This window comes from Artemia franciscana, chromosome 10 (assembly GCF_032884065.1).
Source record: "Artemia franciscana chromosome 10, ASM3288406v1, whole genome shotgun sequence".
NCBI lineage: Eukaryota > Metazoa > Arthropoda > Branchiopoda > Anostraca > Artemiidae > Artemia > Artemia franciscana.
Genome location: NC_088872.1, coordinates 3,411,510 through 3,432,495, shown reverse-complemented (window position 1 = coordinate 3,432,495; position 20,986 = coordinate 3,411,510). Strand labels below are relative to the sequence as shown.

The window sequence follows — 20,986 nt, the reverse complement described above, 5'->3', positions numbered from 1 at the left end:
TTAAGCGTAACTGATATATAAATGTAGTTACTGGTTTTTCAGATTAAAGCAGCAAAGTGACTGGTACCAGTGAGAGCTAACGAGAAGGAATTAAAAAAAAATACCATGTAATGATCAGGTATACCTGTAAAGTTTGCGTAACATCATACGTCGGGTATTTGAAGATATCCTCCTAATCGAGTTGCTTGTTATGGCACTTGGTAGGCTATTTACCAAGTAACATATAGCGATCGCAAATTCTGTCGGTCTGTCTGTCCCGGTTTTGCTAGTTTGGGCACTTAGATAAGCTAGGACGATAAAATTTGGCAGGCGTATTAGGGACCAAACCAGATTAAATTAGAAATAGTCGTTTCCCCGATTTGACCATCTGGGGCGGGGGGTGAGTAGGGGGACGGTTAATTCGGAAAAATTAGAAAAAAGAGGTATTTTTAACTTACGAGTGGGTGATCGGATCTTAATGAAATTTGAAATTTAGAAGGATATCATGTTTCACAGTTATAAATTTAAATCCCGGCCAGATCTGGTGACATTGGGATAAGTTAGAGAGGGAAACCTGAAATCTTGGAAAGCACTTAGAGTGGAGGGATCAGGATGAAACTTGGTGACAAAAGTCAGCACAAGTCCTAGATACGTGATTGACTTAACCGGAATGGATCCGCTCTCTTAGGGGAAGTTGGAGGGGGTGGGGGGTTAATTCGGAAAAATTAGAAAAGGTGATGTATTTTTTACTTACGAAAGAGTGATCGGATCTTAATGAAATTTGATATTTAGAAGGACCTCGTAACTCAGACCTCTTATTTTAAATCCCGACCAGATCCAGTGTCATTGGGAGGAGTTAGGGGGAGTCGGAAATCTTGAAAAACGCTTAGAGTGGAGAGATCGGGATGAAACTTGGTGGGAAAAATAAGCAAATGTCCTAGATGCGTTATTGACATAACTGGACCAGATCTGCTCTCTTTGGGAGGGCGGGGGGACACCTAATTCATTAATTCAGAAAAATCAGAAAAAAATAAGATATCTTTAACTTACGAACGGGTTATCAGATCTTAATGAAATTTGATGTTTAGAAGGACCTCGTGTCTCAGAGCTCTTATTTTATATCCCGACCGGATCCGGTGATACTGGGGGGGGGGGGGGAGTTGGAGGGGGAAACCGGAAATCTTCGAAAACGCTTAGAGTGAAGAGATAGTAATAAAACTTAGTGGGAAGAAGCTCTTGGCTCTCCTGACCTCGTCACAAGTGCCATATGAGCTCTTGGCTCTTGTTGATGTTATGTAGTAGGTTCCATAACGTTGCGACGAATGCTTAAGAGTAACAGAGTTTTTTGGCAGTTACGGTAAAGAGTAATTAGATTTGTTCTTATAACATTAATAATACCTAGAATTTAAACTACATAGTTTTGTGTTAAACGGTCTTTGAAATATTGACCAAGAAGCAAGGATGGGGTTGGTAACTCTCCTGAGTTAAAACTGGCACAGCCAACAAGTTTAAAAGCATAAGTGAATGAAAGAAAATGAAATAGAAAATAAAATGTAATAGAAAATGACATTAAAATGAATTAAAGTATGCAGGGGTCGAAGGTCCAAGATAAGGGAGGTAAGATTAGCGATGGCCAAAGACCCAAGCAAATGGAGGAAGGCAATAAGTTTGCTAGTATTTTATAATTTCCGGGATTTTCAAACCTTCCTTAAATAGAATTTGAAATACAGCTGACAAAACATGCCTCAAAATATCTTGAAAAATAAAATCTTAATAACTGGTGCTGACAAAAATGATTTTTCAAGGATATTATATAAAAACTACATACATTTTATAATTTAAGCACATTTAAAACCTTTACTTAGATCTGGAAAAACGAAAGGCAAAGTAGCCCTCTAAACGCCCAGAACAATGCAACCTAGTTATTGGTTTTAACACAAAATAGTGTTTTTAGTAGGTTACTTCAAACCACAAATATTCTACAGGTTAAAGTATTTTCAAACCAGTATTTTCAGTATAATCTTTTTTTTCAGAAGGCACACATATTTTTTACCTAATATATTTCCAAGACTTTCCTTAAAACCGAAAACAACCGAAAAAAGGACCCTATAACACCTTGAACGATACAGCCAATTAATTCGAAATTTTAAGAAGTAATATTTTTAGCGAGCTACTTCTGAGGCCAAAAATATTCTATAACTCGACATTTTTCCACACCTTAAATTTAAAACTGAAAATGTCACTGAAAAACCAGCCCAAAAAACATCTTGGTACGATATAAATTTCAAAATGGGCAATGAAAAAACAAGATTTTTTCGGAAGTTCCTTTTCAAGACCTTAGACACCTTATTGTCAAAGTATATTTAATCCCTTCTAATAATTTGATACAATATATTGACAAAATAGCCCACACAATACCTTGAAAGGTAAAAAGCTATTAAGTGGTATCTGAAAAAAAAGTAAAAAGTAGAGTAGTCAAAGTGCAACGTGTGCCAGTCGAAAAACATTTGGAGGAATAGGAAGTGTGTGTGCACGTTTTGAGGGTGTGTGCACTAAGCAAAGAACATTGTGAGCCTCGGCACTGACAATGGTCAAGCATGGTTCTGAAAAACTGGGCATTTTTAAAGGATGAGAAACATCTCTTTAATATTTTCTAGGGAGTTGTCTAAGGATAGTCTTGGATACTCGTTTGACTGGTTGTAAGTCAAGCAATAAGCTGTGCGAAAATGGGACCAATCCTGCTTTCTAGGACTACCGTGAAAGGTAGGTTAAGATGGTTCGACCATGCTATACGGATAAAAGTTACAAATTGCCAAATATTGTGGTTTTTGGCCATCCATATGGAAAAGGTCCAAAAACAGGTTGAGTCTGAATGGGGTAAGAAGAGATCATAAGGAAGGATTTAAAGGAAATTGGATCTTCGTGGGAAGAGGTAAAGAGTGAAGGTTTCAATGTATAAGTGCGGATAAAGAGCGTGCGCCACTGTGTTGCCCTCAGTCAGCTTAGCGTTGCACCAAGTTTTTAGTAGCAGTAGCAGCAATACTTCAGAAACCAGAGAATTTCTACAAACTGGGGTATTTCTGAACCCTCCTTAGTTAATTGGCATCAGTAGATTGGCATTAGTTAAATACTATTTCCAGGTGTTCTTCTAAAACCCGGATACCTAATGCTGCTACTACTATTGCTGACAACTCATAGCCGCATCAGGCCACCTAGAACCAACAAAGCTACACCCACTCCTCCACCTCCTCAACCTAATCAAAGCTTTACTTATTACTACCTTCCGTGAAGTTCCAGTCTCCGCAAAATATCTTGAACGATACAACTTAAAAATCGGCATTGGCAAAACGATGTCTTTAGTTTTGTTTTTAGTTTAGTTTAGATTTGTTTTGTCTGTTGCGAAACGCAACAGACAAAACAGCCGAAAACAATATTTTAAAGGATGCAACTTAATAGCAATGAAATTAAACAATACTTTAAGGATTCTTGTTTAAATGGCATAATGTTTTTTAACTTGAAGTATTTCCCTACCCAAACTGGAAACGCAACTAGAAAATAGCCAAACAGGTTGAATGATACAACCTAATAATTGGCATATTTCTGCAAACATTCTATGCAAAACTGAAAAAAAAGTAAACCCACATCATATCTACATAACACCAATTAATTTGAAAGTTGAGTAAAATATGGGAATATAACATTCTCGTATAAAAGTTCTAAAATTCTCGTAAAAAAGAGCGCTTAGCGTTCATGAAAATAAATCACGAAAGATACTGTGCCATTATAGTACAAAATTAAAGGTTCCTAAATACTAAAACAAAGCTTCAATCAACAGAACTAGATAATTTAAGCCTTGGAAAAACAGTAAACTTTCACAGAACTAAACGTATTTTCCAATGTGTTAATTAAGCCACGGAATGTAAACTACAGAAACTTTTTGATCTCTTAGAACCAAATAGCTTGTAACGAAACTTTTTCGGGAATTTCCAAACAAATAGCTTGTGCAGTAGAAACCTAAGATATAGAAAACATGGGCTATAAAAGAGAGCTTAGAAAGTGCTAAATTATGTGACAAATAACCGACAGGCCTTCATTAGCCGTAGAAACAAGAAAGCCTGCTTTTTCTTTCAATCTAAATGGGGAAGAAAATCAGTCTATTGGCCAATCGAAACCAATCTAAAATCGTTCAATTTGAGAAGTTTATGGACATGGAACAACCAATATTGTCCAGGTTGTTAAATAGGCCTCGGGGTGCCACATATTGGTAAATGCGACTTTCGTTACCAACCAATCCAAAAATTCGTAAATCATGACCATTGAAGATCTTAAAAATAATCAGATTAAAAAAAAAAAAAACTAAAATCCGACAACAGATTCATATGGGTATAAACTTAAAACCCAAAGAAGAAAACTAAACAAGATCTTCGAAGGATGGGGGACGGAATTCATGTTTTCTAACGTACATATCTCTAAATGATTGGGGAGGGTGGGTCACTATAATTTCTTGGCGGTTGGATTTTCTCTGACCCTGAATATGGACATGGAACAGCCAATATATTCCAGGTTGTTAACTAGGCCTCGGGGTGGTAGGCTACATATACTTTTTGGCGGATTTTAAGCAAATAGCTTGTAGAGTAAATGACAAAGATATAGAAAACTTGGGCTATAAAAGAGAGGTTAGAAAGTGGTAAATCATGCGACAACTAACGGACATGCTTTCATTAGTTGAAGAAACAAACAAGCCTTCTTTTTTCAGTTAATTTTAAGTTAACATGACATGTAAATCAGTCTATTGGCCAATCAAATCCAATCTAAAATCGTTCATTATAATTTCTTCTCAATTTGAGAAGATGGAATTTTATCAACATGGACAAGCCGACATTTTTCAGGTTGTTAATTAAGCCTCGGGATTTAGGCTACATGCATTTTTTGATGGTTTTCAGAAAATAGAATTTTATCAACATGGACAAGTCGACATTTTTCAGGTTGTTAATTAAGCCTCGGGATTTAGGCTACATACACATTTTGATGGTTTTCAGAAAATAGAATTTTATCAACATTGAACAGCCGACATTTTCCAGGTTGTTAATTATGGCTCGGGACGTATGCTACATATATATTTTGGTGATTTTCAAGCAGATAGCTTGTAGAGTAAATGACAAAGGCTTAGGAAACTTTGTGTATCAAAAAACTCTTAAGAAGTGTAACATTTTTTGACATTTGAATGACATGCTTTCATTAGATGTAAACAAAACAAGCTTCCTTTTCGTTCTCGAGGGGGGGGATTTCTCTTCCAAAAATACCATATTATCTAGTGGTTCTATTGCAGACTAGTTCCATTGCTTTATTTTTTTCTAAGTAATTTTATTTCATTTTTGGTTTTGACATTAATTAATTAAATATTTAGTTGAAAAAGTCAAGAGTTTGACATAGAATGAACTTGGTCAAATTCAACTTTAGAAGATTCCTTCATCTTCGTCATAACTCGCTCTTCTTAAGGATCCGTTGAGTAATAATATATTATCTACTGACTGTGTTCCGGTCTAACTCTAATGTTTATTCCCCTTTTTTCCTTTGTGGTTTTGATATTAAAACACCAAATATTTGCTGAAAAAAAATTCAAAAGCATGATAGAGAATGGAGTTGATCAAGCTGAATTTCAAGAGGATCGTTTTTATTAATTTTTTTTAAGAAACACGTTTTTATTGATTTAAATTCATTTTCTTATCTTACTTCAAAGTGACTTTTAAGGCACAGGTTCAGGCAGTAGTCAATTCGGAAGTCGAATTTCCTATTACCCGTTTTCATGTGGACTAATGTCCTACCCGCTTATGTTCATAAAGAAAGTGGGAATATAAGTGCTTACGACAAAGAGTAAAAATGTTTTATAAGGAAGGACTAAAAAAAAACCGAATATTTCAATTCCACACTTGGGAACCCTTACTAACGAAAAAAAAAAGAAACAGAGTAAAAAAAATCAAAACATACAAAAAGCAACAACACAAACAGAGATAGTAAGCAAGGTCATACCGAAAGTGGTGTTACAGGGTTTGATTCCCCCCCCCCCCAAAAAAAAAAAGCTTGCCTGACTCTTAAAAACATAACAGAAATGCATATAAAACGATTGTTTATGCGTTTTTAGTTGCTTTTTTATAACCTCTCCCTCGAAAAAAAAATCCGGGTATAGCCCCTCAATCAGAAATAGCAATCGAAATTCACTAAGAGAAGGTAAAATTTACTTTCTTCTGTCAGAACTTAGCTTTACATTACAATATTATTTAAGTTAATTAAGCATTGTACATGAATCTAGCTTGAATAATTTAACGTAGCTCGATGAAGTCATCATATTTGGTCCGGTTTCGGCAGTTTAAGGTTGTTACACACAAAGTACGGGATTTGCGTAAGAACTAGATATACGGTCATTTAAGATAAGAAAGCTTCAAAAGTAACTTGGAATGTTGAGCTTTACAACTAGTAACTGTCATACTTTGATTAGCGTTCCATACAAACGAAAAAAAGTAAGAAAAAAAAATGCAATTCGATGGGCCTGAACAGGGGCAAGTTTTATTTTCTTTTTTAATTCATTAATCTGCCTCCTCTTAGAGATACCAACACCTTTTAAATATAGAACTATTGACTTTATTTATGCACCCCCTACACTTGAAAATAAACAAAATTCATAATCTTATAACTATGCCGAAATAGTTTTGTGGTATTCTACAAGCAACTACCCTTACAAAACCTGTTCAGCTTTTTTTAGGGCATCCTTCCGTCAAAGGGCACCAGTTCCATGGTGGAACTAAAATTACAATAAATTAAATAAAAATACTAAGCTTTAAAGTTGACACATTATATTAAGAAATTAAAATTATGGCAATAGAGGGTCAAGTTTTAAACGTTGGTAGATTTTAGGTTCAGGAATTACAATTCAAGCCACAAAAATAGAAAACATGAAACTCTTACACAAAAAATCAAATAAATAAACTTTGAGTCATAATTTTGCTGAAAGGTAACGTCAATGGTAATTATTGACGTCTATCAGTAATTATTAATTAATTATTAATGGTCAATGGTAACGTCTTCATTCTTTGAATGGACATTTCTAATTAATTATGATTTTTTATTCTGGAAGTAAGAATTATACTCAATGGTAATTTAGCTAAAATAAAAATTAATGTTGTTAAAAACATTTATATTGTAAAACATAAAATCAGACGTAAAAATGTTGAAGAAAATTACCCATGCTTTTAGCCTACCTGGTAGCAAGACTTTCAGCTGAGTGGCAGTTTGAATGTTTCCAGCCGTATTTGAAGCCACACATTGGTAAATGCCGCTGTCGTTACCAACCAATCCAAAAATTCGTAAATCATGACCATTGAAGATCTTAAAAATAATCCGAATAAAAAAAAAAAAACTAAAATCCGATAACAGAATCACAGGAATATAAACTTAACACCCAAAGAAGAATACTAAATAAGATCTTCGAAGGATGGAGGACGGAATTCATGTCTTTTAACGTACATATCTCTAAATGATTGAGGAGGGTGGGTCACTATAATTTCTTGGCGGTTGGATTTTCTCTGTCCCCGTGTGTAAGCCGGTAGCAACACCAGAATACATTAAGGATTGCTTTAAAAGAGGGGGAAAATGAGAGTAAAAAATTTCCATTACTACGGCTGAATATGATATATTTTTAATAATCTTGCAAAAAATAAATTAACAAAAGCAAGCGACTTTAAGTTGTAATAGTACCACAATATCGCATATCAGAAACATAATGTCAATCTTGAATAAAGATTTGTAAAAAAGTTCTTTCAAAACCTTAAAACATGCTTTAAACAAATTCAAGAAAATTAAGTGAAAAGTAATTAGAACTCTTAACTTGACTAGAAGCTATGCTCTAAAAAAAAACAAAATGACAAGTCTGGATTGGCAATAAATGGCAGTTATTTGCCTAGGTCGGACGTGTCTTAGCGTGTACTTCTACGGCAAAATTCTTTAATAATAATAATAATATATATGAACCCTTTAAATATACAAAAATGCACAAAGAGGAATATAAAATGAAAAACGAGCAAGAAACATACACAATAAAACACTTATCATCGCTCCATCCCTACTATCAAGGACACTAACAAGGAAAGGCTAGGTGACAAAGGTCCTCCCTTCCCTATGAATAAGAAATACGATATACCTTTCGAGACCTTTATCCCTATGTATTTCCCGTATTTGCCCTTATACCTATTTCAAACCAAGCCGTATTTTATGCTGGACAAGTTTTGAATCATATATTATTATTTTTCATACCCCCCCCCCTAATAACAAAATACCCCAACACTTGAAATAAAGCCTTATATTTCTAACTGATTAATGTGATAGTAAAAATAACAGGCTCAAATGACACGCTAAAACTTATTACTCTTCCTTCTGCTTGTCAAGGAAATTATCCCCCTTTAGCTCACTCAACCACTTGAGTCACCAAGGTTCAGGGTTGTAAATGTACCCACATGACTCTTACACCTCCCTCGGAATCCCCGAGTCTTAGGTCTTTATTATCAATAATAAATCAATTCTATAATCAATTCTAAAGCGCATATCTTTCAGTACCATTTTTTCTGAAAAACAAAACTTGAGGAAATTCCCATTTTAAAATGCATGCACATTTTAAAAATCTCCTTCTTGGAAAGATTAAAAAATAATGGTCTTAAAACGTAATTATCATATTTCCATTTAGCTTATTATTATATCCGACCTTTAAGTTAATTTCCAAAGTTTATGTTTATTTAGTTCCTAGGTTGAAAGCTGACGTCCATGTCAATTAAAAATGGCCTGTTGTAAACTTGAAAAATCTAAAGTATGTCTGGGCCTATCGTTCTAGAAAGAAAACACAATTTGTGATTGAGCCAAAAATTGTGCTTTGAACTTAATATAACTGCTTACTGAAAATGTAAAAAAAGAAAAAAAACTTTCAAACAAAAAAGTTCAATATCTAAAAGTACATTAGATATCAAAATAGAAATATTTTTTACCCACTGGTAAAATGTTCTATCCTTACCTGAAAACCCTAATTTACTAATATTTTTTCTTTTGGTTGTTTCAGTATTATTAAGTTTTTAGGGCGGTACCACATTGTCGTTAGTGTTACCACGATGAACTGTGTAAGCAAATGAGCAAAAGTAATTAGCTAAATTTGACTACCCTTTGAAGCACCAACGAAATTAAAAAGAAAGAGGAGTTTACCCTCACCCCCTTGGACCTCCACTAACACTTGAAAACCGTGATCTTCTAGGTTTTTTCTTGGGTTGTTTCAAAATTAGGAAGCTTTTAGAGCAGTACGAAATTTTCGACAGCGTTGCCACGTTGAACCGAAAAAAATAAATAAACACAACTAATTGGTTAAATTTGGCAACACTTTTCGTCCGTGAAAATTCAAACACTAACAATCTATTGATTCCAAAAGACGGCTAAACTTTCAAAGGGAAGCACTGCTGTCATAAGTTTTTTGGTGCCCCGTGTTTTTAGCCAATTTTCTCCCTAATCTTTCACCCATTTTTATTTTATTTAGTTTTGCGACCACTACAACCAGAACCAGCATAGCTGCAAATGGAGGCATTTTTCATTGAAAACTGAATTCCAAGAACTTCCTTTTTTGGAAGATATATATGGTTGTGTAAGTTTCCACTTCGGAAATAAAACATCACATTTCAATTTCCCTGCCTTCAATACTCAAAAGACACGACACTTCTTTTTGATATTTTTTTCTGAAATTTCGTCTGCCTCACTAATAAAAATGGCGGGATTTGGTATTCAATCCTTCATGAAATACAGCCTACACCTTAAGAGAGTGCAAAAAAAGTTGAAATCTGCCTAAACCCCAATATGTGTCTAAACCAAGATATGACACCAGGAAAAGAAAAAATCCGAAATCTGCCAGTAAAAACGAAATCTGATTATTTGAATTTGTTAATATGAAACATACACTATCATATAAATCTTAAACTTTAGAATGATTCAGGAATTCAATTTTTAACTAGGAAGACCTTCATATGCAGCTATGCGGGTTTTGGTAGTTGCAGGCGTCAAATTTAAACAAAAAAACGTGGATGAAAAATTAGAAAAATTAGCTAAAAACATATGGCACCTAACAGCTTAGGAAGGTGCAGCTTTTTTTTTGGATGTGCAGTTACGTTTAGGAAGCACTGTCAAATTTAGCAAATAGGTTTTTAGTATTTACTTCCACGGCTCAACGTGGCAGCACAGGCGAAAATCTGGTACTGACCTAAAGACTTCAGAGTTTTCAAAGAAAAAAAATAAATAAAATTGAATATGTCAGTTTTCAGGTGTGAATACACCTAAGATGGGTGCAGAAAGCAAAAGATATTGTTTTATGCAATAATTGCTTCAAGAAATAACGTCGATAGACTCCTCAACTGCATTTATAAGACTTAAAATATTATGTCGCATTTTTTTAAAGAAGAAAGGATGATTAGCAGAAAATTTCTTTTATCACCCTAAAACCCCTTAGTTTCCATGACCACCACAAAACTAGACACCCATACTTTTAATTTTCTAAGAGTTCAGTATTATAAAAGTAAGTTGAATTCAGATATAGAATAGAAGATTATTTGATGTTGAATATTTTGGTTAAATGTCTGCCCGTGAGGGGATGCAACTTTTGGGAATTTAGGGAAAGTGATGAAGCATAAAAAAAAATGCCCGCTCAGCGGCACGGAGGAGGATGGTTCGGGTCATTTTCTTCTGAGGTGCTGCAAGCTTTCTCAAATTAGCGTCAATTGGATGGAAGGGAACTTTGATGAGCTACATAAACGTTACCACAAACAAATGTTATGTGGGAAATTCTGTGTCAAAGGCGATGGAAGGGAGGCACAAACATTACAATAAGAAACATATAATGTTTGGTTTCAATTCTAATGCGTCTGTAGTTAGATGTATGTAATCACGACTTTGGTACACGGCACTGGGGTTTTCTAACATAGATCATAATATGATCAGTGTTACAATCATATTATATTATCAGCAAGCTAAGAGAAGTCAATATTCAATGAGCTATAACTCACTGTCAAAAGTTCGTCATGGGGAAAACTTACCTGAAAATATTCACTTTCAATGATCAGGTCACCATTTTTGAGCCACTGAACTGTGGGCTCTGGTCTTCCATAAACTTCGCAAATAAATTCCACATTCTCCTTTTCATATGCCACAATGTTTGATGGCTTCCTGACAAACCTTGGAGGCACTGAAATGGAATAAGAGTTTGCTTATACATAGTTTGGTGTTATGTCAGTTTATACCTATGTCATTTAAAATATATAGCATCATTTAATTATGGTGCTATTAATATATTAATAGCATTGATATATTAATAGCTTAATATATAGCATCATTTGATTATGATGCTATTAATATATTAATAGCATTAATATATTAATAGCTTAATATATAGCATCATTTAATTATGATGCTATTAATATATTAATAGCTTAATATATGGCATAATTTAATTATAATGCTATTAATATATTAATAGCATTAATATATTAATAGCTTAATATATAGCATCATTTAATTCTGTAAAATAGCTGCTGTCGTTTACCATCTCTGGCTTTCCAAATAGTTAGATAGACAGATAGATTCAACGCTTTTCAATGCTTTTGAAAGCAGATTTTTTGGTCATTTTTGTCAGGAAATAACCAACAGTAAAATGACGTTAACTGCGATTTAAAATAAAGTTTTTACTTATCATATTCTGTCTTTATTGCATTTTTTTCTTTAATAGAAATACTGATACAAAACTTGATGTTTTTGCACCACAAAAAATTATCTTTGGTATCCGTTTTCCTTTTTTATGGAAAAAATGTTCCCTATATTCAGAATGAATATAGGTTTGGATCTATTCTCACGACCTTTTCCATTCTCACTCTCACTCAGTTTCTCACTGATTCTCATTCCCTCTCTCCCATTTTCTTGCCTTGAAAGTTCTCTTCAAAACATTTTATTTCACACACACTCATTGAGTCTCTCCTTAAATAGATGGTTTGGCATTTTCCCAAAGTTTGTATTTATGAACAGGGTCGGGTCGCATTTTAGGGGTTACTTGTTTAATCCATTCATTGCCTTTTTATGGATCAATGTCAGGATTATTTCCCATTATGCATTACCCAGCCTGCTAGTTTTATGAATCGATGTCTTGGTCCTAGATACGTTATTAGTAGAATTTCGGGAGGGGGGGATAATGGTTACAAGAAAATGAGACTCCTTTTGGTCTTTTTCTTTTATTTTATTTTTATTTTTATTTTTATCTTCTTTCTCTTCGTCACCCCCTATTTTTTCTTTTTTTTTCTTTTTTTGATAAATCCAATTGATTCGTTGTTTCCGTTAGTTGATTGTTTAATTATTCTTTAGTTAAGTTTCTGCCCTAGTCAAGCAGTTTTGTGCTTTCCTGGCAGATAATGTACATGTAATTATGTGTTTTTGTTTAAATATATATAATTGAATTGAATTGAAGCAGGTAGTTACAACCGACTTCTTTTTACTAATACCTACTATGCTGCCTTTTTTAAGGGATCACATCAATCCTAGCACTTAAGACTATGATTTTAATGTGACAATACATTTTATGTGATGACACCATAATACGTGGTATAAATTTTCGTTTTAAATTTATCTTTATTTTCCAATGTGGTTTCTTTATACATATTGTTTTTTCTTTTTTTTTCTAAGTCTAAGCTTTTTTCAAATACAAGTTTTTACTTCAAATGAATAAAGAAAATCGAAGTTAGAACTGTCAAAAAAATCTTCAAGGCTCCCTCTCCTTTCTTGTCGAGTCATCCTTTCTTGTCGAGGCCTCATCTTGTCAAGCTACGCTCTCTGACAACGTATCGAGAGATCTGTGCATTTATCTTAAAGTATAGGCCTATTGTGCAAAATTTTCATACCCAAACACAAACTGCGTTTTCTCTCTAAAACTAAAAATCAGGATGGTAACAGCTTTTTTCAGGCTAAAAATGACATATTTAATCAACACACGCGTACTTTACGCCAACTATAAAGCTAGAAATTATTTCATAGACCAACGTTCCCAAATAGCGTTTCTTGTACTAATTTATTTAAGTTTGACAACAAAACTAAGCCTTTTTAATATAAGATTGGTCCAAATTCTTTCTGAAAAGGCATTAGCCTCACCTAAAATTCCTTACGACACTTACTGATGGTTTGGCCAAACACATTATTTTCTTGAGCACCCACATTTTAAAAGTTTCAATTGCTTCAATTTAAAAAATTGAATTTTGAAATTTTGAACAAGCAAAACAAAGGTTCTAAAACAAGGCACTTGTGACGAGGCGAGAATAGCTAAGAGCCAAGAGATCATATGGTATGAGCTCTAACAAAATTCTAAGAATCAATAGATTGACTTAAAAAGGAAAATAAGAGGCTTAATGCCGGTCAGGACTTAAAATAAGAGCTCTGAGTCACGATGTCCTTCTAAATATCAAAATTCATTAATATCCGATTCATTAAGATTTCCTCTCCCTTTAGCCCCCCAGATGGTCGAATCTGGGAAAACGACTTTATCAAGTCAAATTGTGCAGCTCCCTGACACGCCTACCAATTTTCATCATCCCAGCACGTCCAGAAGCACCAAACTCACCAAATCACTGAACCCCTCCCCCAACTCCTCCAAAGAGAGTGAATCCAGTACGATTCTGTCAATCACGTATCAAGGACATTTATTTATTCTATCCAACAAGCTTAATCCCGATTCCTCCACTCCAAGTGTTTTTTTCAAGATTTCCCCTCCAACTCCCCCCAATGTCGAAAGATCTGGTCGAGATTTGAAATAAGAGCTCTGAGACATGAATTCCCTCTAAAAATCAAATTTCATTAAGATCCGATCATCCATTCGTAAGATAAAAATAACCCAATTTTCACGTTTTCCAAGAATTCCGGTTTCCCCCTACAAGTCCCCCCAATATCACAGGATCTGGTCGGAATTTAAAATTAAAACTTTAAAGCACAAGATCCTTCTAAAAGTCAAATTTCATTAAGATCTAGTCACCTTTTCGTAAGTTACAAATACCTCAATTTTCAAAATTGCCCCCCCCCCCCCAATTCCACCAAAGAGAGCAGATCCAGTCCGGTTATGTCAGTCACGTATCTCAGACAGGTTTCTATTCTTCCCATCCAGTTTCATCCTGATCTCACCGCTTTAAGTATTTTCTATGATTTTCGGTCCCCCCCCAACTGCCCCCCCCCAATTACACTTGATACGGTTGAGATTTAAAATAAGAGATCTGAGTTACGAGGTCCTTCTAAATATGAAGTTTCATGAAGATCCGATCACTCCTTCGTAAGTTAAAAATACGTAATTTTTTCTTATTTTCAGAATCAACCCCCCCCCCCCAATAGAGCGGATCCGTTCCAATTATGTAAATCACATATGTAAGACTTCTGCTTATTTTCCCCACCAAGTTTCATCCTGATCCCTTCAATCTAAGCGTTTTCCTTGATTTTAGGTTCCCCCACCCCAAACTTCTCCCAATGTCACCAGATCCGGTCAGGATTTAAAATAAGAGCTTTGAGACACGATATCCTTCTAAATATCAAATTTCATTGAGATCCGATCACCCGTTCGTAAGTTAAAAATACCTCATTTTTTTCTAATTTTTCAGAATTAACCCCTTCCCCAACTACCCAAAAGAGAGCGGATCCGTTCCGTTTATGTCAATCATGTATCTAGGACTTGTGCTTATTTTTCTGACCAAGTTTCATCCCGATCCCTCCACTCTAAGTGTTTTCCAAGTTTTAGGTTTCCCCCTCCCAAATCCCCCCCCCCACCCAATGTCACCAGATCCGGTCAGGATTTAAAATAAGAGATCTGAGACACGATATCCTTCTAAATATAAAATTTCATTGAGATCCGATTACCCGTTCGTAAGTTAAAAATACCTAATTTTTTTCTAATTTTTCAGAAATAACCCCCTCCCCCAACTACCCCAAAGAGAGCGGATCCGTTCGTTTATGTCAATCATGTATCTAGGACTTGTGTTTATTTTTCCCACCAAGTTTCATCCCGATCCCTCCACTCTAAGTGTTTTCCAAGATTTTAGGTTTCCCCTCTCCAACTCCCCCCAATGTCATCAGATCCGGTCGGGATTTAAAATAAGAGCTCTGAGACACAATATCATTCCAAACATCAAATTTCATTAAGATCCCATCACCCGCTCATAAGTTAAAAATACTTCATTTTTTCTATTTTTTCCGAATTAACCGGCCCTCCACTCCCCCCCCCAGATGGTCAAATCGGGAAAACGACTATTTCTAATTTAGTCTGTCTTGTCCCTGATACGCTTGCCAAATTTCATCGTCCTAGCTTACCTGGAAGTGCCTAAAGTAGCAAAACCGGGACCGACAGACCGACAGACAGGCCGACAGACCGACAGAATTTGTGATTGCTATATGTCACTTGGTTAATACCAAGTGCCATAAAAATTAAAGTCTGAATAATCTAGTTCCACATCTCAGGGCCTTTATGAACAAAAAATACAAACAAACAAAAAACGAGCCTAAACAAGACATATAAAGAAAAACAAAAAACTATACAAAAATGAAAAAGGAAAGAATACTCACATCTAAACAAAGTCGTTATTATTTTGCGTTACTATTTATGCTTTTTCATTACCATTGAATTTTCTCTAAATTTGAAGGGTTATGATTTGGGCTTTGGTTTCTTTCCCAATGGATTTCATTTGACTGTAAGTTTCCTTTAATTTTTCTTCTTGTTTTGTCTTTGTATAGCATTTGTTAGTTTTTCTTTTTATTTAAGCTAGTTTTTTTGTTTTTTTGTTGTTTTTTTTTTATAAAGGGTTCTGGGTCTGAAGCAAAAATATTCTATTTTTTATTGTTATTTCTGTAGAAATTTTTTTCAATATCTTTTTAAAAAAAATTACTCATTATTAATATATTTCAATTTCAATTCTAACTCCATAATTGTTTATTTTTTACTCCTTCGTGACTGTTACGTAAATGTGTTTCAGGAATACCCTATATTTTAGCAATGACTAATGATGAATCAAAGTTGTCTGGCACCAAAACAGTATATAGCCAGGAACAAGGGCAAAAGAAAGAAAAAAATAGAATAAACTAAAAAGTCAAACTGAATGAAAATAAGAGTAAATAGAAAAGGGCTTAATGAGCGTTAATGAACTTATGACACACAACGAAAAATCGAAGACTTCGTCCATTTTCTCTTGTGTAGCCAACTTCCAAAGAAATCGAATAGGAGAGGGGCGAGGGGTGTTATACCTCATGGGGTCTTTACAATAGCAACGAAGAAATGTGGAGGATAAAAATTTTGATAATGGAATATAATTATTTTAATTCGTTCTAAAACTCAGCAGAAAACTCCATATTTTGATAAAAAAAAGAATTCTCTTTTTAGATTTTTTTAAATGTTCTAAAAGCTCTTCAATGGATTCGTTTAAATATGAGAAATTTCCCGGCTTCCTCTTCCTTTTTTTAATTATTATTTCAATTATTATTATTCACCTTTACTAATATGCTAAATGAATCAGCAGTACAACTAATACCTCAAGTAAGACTAATGGTACAGTAAATAAGACTTAAAGGTAACACAGTGAGTGGCCGTTATGGTAATTCTTATGGTCACCTCTTATTTCGCTTCTAATCAATGTATCAGATGTTTGTTAATAGTTTTCCACAATTTGCCAGTCTATCTTTGGTAAGTTTGTTAATGAGCTGGGGACACCTAATCGAAAATCAAAGACTTCTCCCATTTTCCCTTGTGTAGCCAACTTCCAAAGAAATCAAATACGGGGGAGGGGGTGTTATACCTCGTAGTGTCTTTACAATAGCAATGAAGAAATGTGGAGGATAAAAATTTTGATAATGGAAGATGCTTATTTTAATGTGTCCTAAAACTCTGCAGAAAACTCCATATTTTGATAAAAAAGAATTCTCTTTTTAGATTTTTTTTTTTTTTTAATATTCTAGATGCTATTCAATGGATTCGTTTAAATATAAGAAATTTTCCCGCTTCCTCTTCCTTTTTTTAATTATTATTTCTATTATTATTATTCACCTTTACTAATATGCTAAATGAATCAGCAGTACAACTAATACCTCAAGTAAGACTAATGGTACAGTAAATAAGACTTAAAGGTAACACAGTGAGTGGCCGTTATGGTAATTCTTATGGTCACCTCTTATTTCGCTTCTAATCAATGTATCAGATGTTTGTTAATAGTTTTCCACAATTTGCCAGTCTATCTTTGGTAAGTTTGTTAATGAGCTGGGGACACCTAATCGAAAATCAAAGACTTCTCCCATTTTCCCTTGTGTAGCCAACTTCCAAAGAAATCAAATACGGGGGAGGGGGTGTTATACCTCGTAGTGTCTTTACAATAGCAATGAAGAAATGTGGAGGATAAAAATTTTGATAATGGAAGATGCTTATTTTAATGTGTCCTAAAACTCTGCAGAAAACTCCATATTTTGATAAAAAAGAATTCTCTTTTTAGATTTTTTTTTTTTTTTAATATTCTAGATGCTATTCAATGGATTCTTTTAAATATAAGAAATTTTCCCGCTTCCTCTTCCTTTTTTTAATTATTATTTCTATTATTATTATTCACCTTTACTAATATACTAAATGAATCAGCAGTACAACTAATACCTCAAGTGAGACTAATGGTACAGTAAATAAGACTTAAAGGTAACACAGTGAGTGACCGTTATGGTAATTCTCATGGTCACCTCTTGTTTCGCTTCTAATCAATGTATCAGATGTTTGTTAATAGCTTTCCACAATCTGCCAGTCTATCTTTAATAAGTTTGGTAATGAGCTGGGGGCACACAATCGAAAATCAAAGACTTCTCCCATTTTCCCTTGTGTAGCCAACTTCCAAAGAAATCAAATAGGGGGGAGGGGGTGTTATACCTCGTAGTGTCTTTACAATAGCAATGAAGAAATGTGGAGGATAAAAATTTTTATAATTGAAGATGCTTATTTTAATGTGTCCTAAAACTCTGCAGAAAACTCCATATTTTGATAAAAAAGAATTATCTTTTTAGATTTTTTTTTTTTTTAATATTCTAGAAGCTATTCAATGGATTCGTTTAAATATACGAAATTTTCCCGCTTCCTCTTCCTTTTTTTAATTATTATTTCTATTATTATTATTCACCTTTACTAATATACTAAATGAATCAGCAGTACAACTAATACCTCAAGTGAGACTAATGGTACAGTAAATAAGACTTAAAGGTAACACAGTGAGTGGCCGTTATGGTAATTCTCATGGTCACCTCTTGTTTCGCTTCTAATCAATGTATCAGATGTTTGTTAATAGTTTTCCACAATCTGCCAGTCTATCTTTAATAAGTTTGGTAATGAGCTGGGGACACACAATCGAAAATCAAAGACTTGTCTCATTTTCCCTTGTGTAGCCAACTTCCAAAGAAATCAAATAGGGGGGAGGGGTGTTATACCTCGTAGCGTCTTTACAATAGCAATGAAGAAATGTGGAGGATAAAAATTTTGATAATGGAAGATGCTTATTTTAATGTGTCCTAAAACTCTGCAGAAAACTCCATATTTTGATAAAAAAGAATTCTCTTTTTAGATTTTTTTTTTTTTACTATTCTAGATGCTATTCAATGGATTCTTTTAAATATAAGAAATTTTCCCGCTTCCTCTTCCTTTTTTTAATTATTATTTCTATTATTATTATTCACCTTTACTAATATACTAAATGAATCAGCAGTACAACTAATACCTCAAGTGATACTAATGGTACAGTAAATAAGACTTAAAGGTAACACAGTGAGTGGCCGTTATGGTAATTCTCATGGTCACCTCTTGTTTCGCTTCTAATCAATGTATCAGATGTTTGTTAATAGTTTTCCACAATCTGCCAGTCTATCTTTAATAAGTTTGGTAATGAGCTGGGGACACACAATCGAAAATCAAAGACTTCTCCCATTTTCCCTTGTGTAGCCAACTTCCAAAGAAATCAAATAGGGGGGAGGGGTGTTATACCTCGTAGTGTCTTTACAATAGCAATGAAGAAATGTGGAGGATAAAAATTTTGATAATGGAAGATGCTTATTTTAATGTGTCCTAAAACTCTGCAGAAAACTCCATATTTTGATAAAAAAGAATTCTCTTTTTAGATTTTTTTTTTTTAATATTCTAGATGCTATTCAATGGATTCTTTTAAATATAAGAAATTTTCCCGCTTCCTCTTCCTTTTTTTAATTATTATTTCTATTATTATTATTCACCTTTACTAATATACTAAATGAATCAGCAGTACAACTAATACCTCAAGTGAGACTAATGGTACAGTAAATAAGACTTAAAGGTAACACAGTGAGTGACCGTTATGGTAATTCTCATGGTCACCTCTTGTTTCGCTTCTAATCAATGTATCAGATGTTTGTTAATAGCTTTCCACAATCTGCCAGTCTATCTTTAATAAGTTTGGTAATGAGCTGGGGGCACACAATCGAAAATCAAAGACTTCTCCCATTTTCCCTTGTGTAGCCAACTTCCAAAGAAATCAAATAGGGGGGAGGGGGTGTTATACCTCGTAGTGTCTTTACAATAGCAATGAAGAAATGTGGAGGATAAAAATTTTTATAATTGAAGATGCTTATTTTAATGTGTCCTAAAACTCTGCAGAAAACTCCATATTTTGATAAAAAAGAATTATCTTTTTAGATTTTTTTTTTTTTTTAATATTCTAGAAGCTATTCAATGGATTCGTTTAAATATACGAAATTTTCCCGCTTCCTCTTCCTTTTTTTAATTATCATTTCTATTATTATTATTCACCTTTACTAATATGCTAAATGAATCAGCAGTAGAACTAATACCTCAAGTGAGACTAATGGTACAGTAAAGAAGACTTAAAGGTAACACAGTGAGTGGCCGTTATGGTACTTCTCATGGTCACCTCTTGTTTCGCTTCTAATCAATGCATCAGATGTTTGTTAATAGTTTTCCACAATTACCTAGTCTGTCTTTGATAAGTTTGTTAATGACCTGAGGACACACAATCGAAAATCAAAGGCTTCTCCCACTTTCCCTTGAGTGGCGAACTTCCAAAGAAATTAAACAGGATGAAAACGTCTTGGTAAATAACAAATTATCATCAAGCATGAAAAGCAAGGGATCCCATGGCAATAATCCAAATATAAAACAATCGCTATTAAAGACTTGGATTTATTTCGAGTCACCCCTCATTCTATCACGGAAGGTAAAGTCAGTCAATAATGATGGATAATTTGTAAAAAGAAGAAAAAACAAGGGAAAGACTCAGTTTCAGCATAAAAAATACACAAGATGACAAAAAACAGAAGAATAAGAATTCAAAGTCCAGGAATGATGTGAAAAGGTTTTTATTTCGAAACTATATTTTAGTTTTTCTTTTTCAGCCAAAACAATTAAACAAATTTAAGCTAAGCATATTTAGAACCAAGAATATTTGTATGCTATGAAGAGCAGAAAATAGAAAAAAAGAAAAAAAAAGAAATAAATTTTTTCATACTCTTTTGTGTTGCATTCAAAAACATAATCGGTTTTTAGTACTCACAGTTGAGTTTTTTTATATAACGTAATTGGTTTTTAGCAAAAAAATTCACAAAATCTACGATTAATGGAAAATAGAGTGACAGACAACTTTTTCAAGTTAGGTCTTTCATAAAAAAATAATAATAAAAAAATAAATATAAATCATTTAGAAATCAATACATATCAATATATAAATATAAATCACTATAAATCAGTAGATATAAAACATAAATCATAGATATTAATAAAAAAATAGATATAAATAATAAAAAAAATTGATAAAAATAAAATAGATATAAAAAAATGACAATAAAAAAGTAGATCTTTCATAAACTTTTGTGTTGCATTCAAAAACGTAATCAGTTTTTAGCACTCACAGTTGAGTTTTTTTAT

The 20,986-nt window shown here is 33.6% G+C and overlaps 1 protein-coding gene across 4 annotated transcripts in view; it reads right to left on the bottom strand.

Moving 5' to 3' along the window:
• LOC136031662 (neogenin-like) overlaps window positions 1-20,986 on the bottom strand; it is a 159,492-nt gene that overhangs the window by 62,062 nt on the left and 76,444 nt on the right. For all 4 annotated transcript variants that reach the window (XM_065711330.1, XM_065711334.1, XM_065711333.1 and 1 more), the window contains exons 9-10: window positions 11,088-11,236; window positions 7,236-7,362 (exon numbers count right to left, since the gene is read on the bottom strand). In XM_065711330.1, coding sequence (XP_065567402.1) covers window positions 7,236-7,362; window positions 11,088-11,236 — 276 coding nt within the window. The remainder of the gene's footprint in view (window positions 1-7,235; window positions 7,363-11,087; window positions 11,237-20,986) is intronic.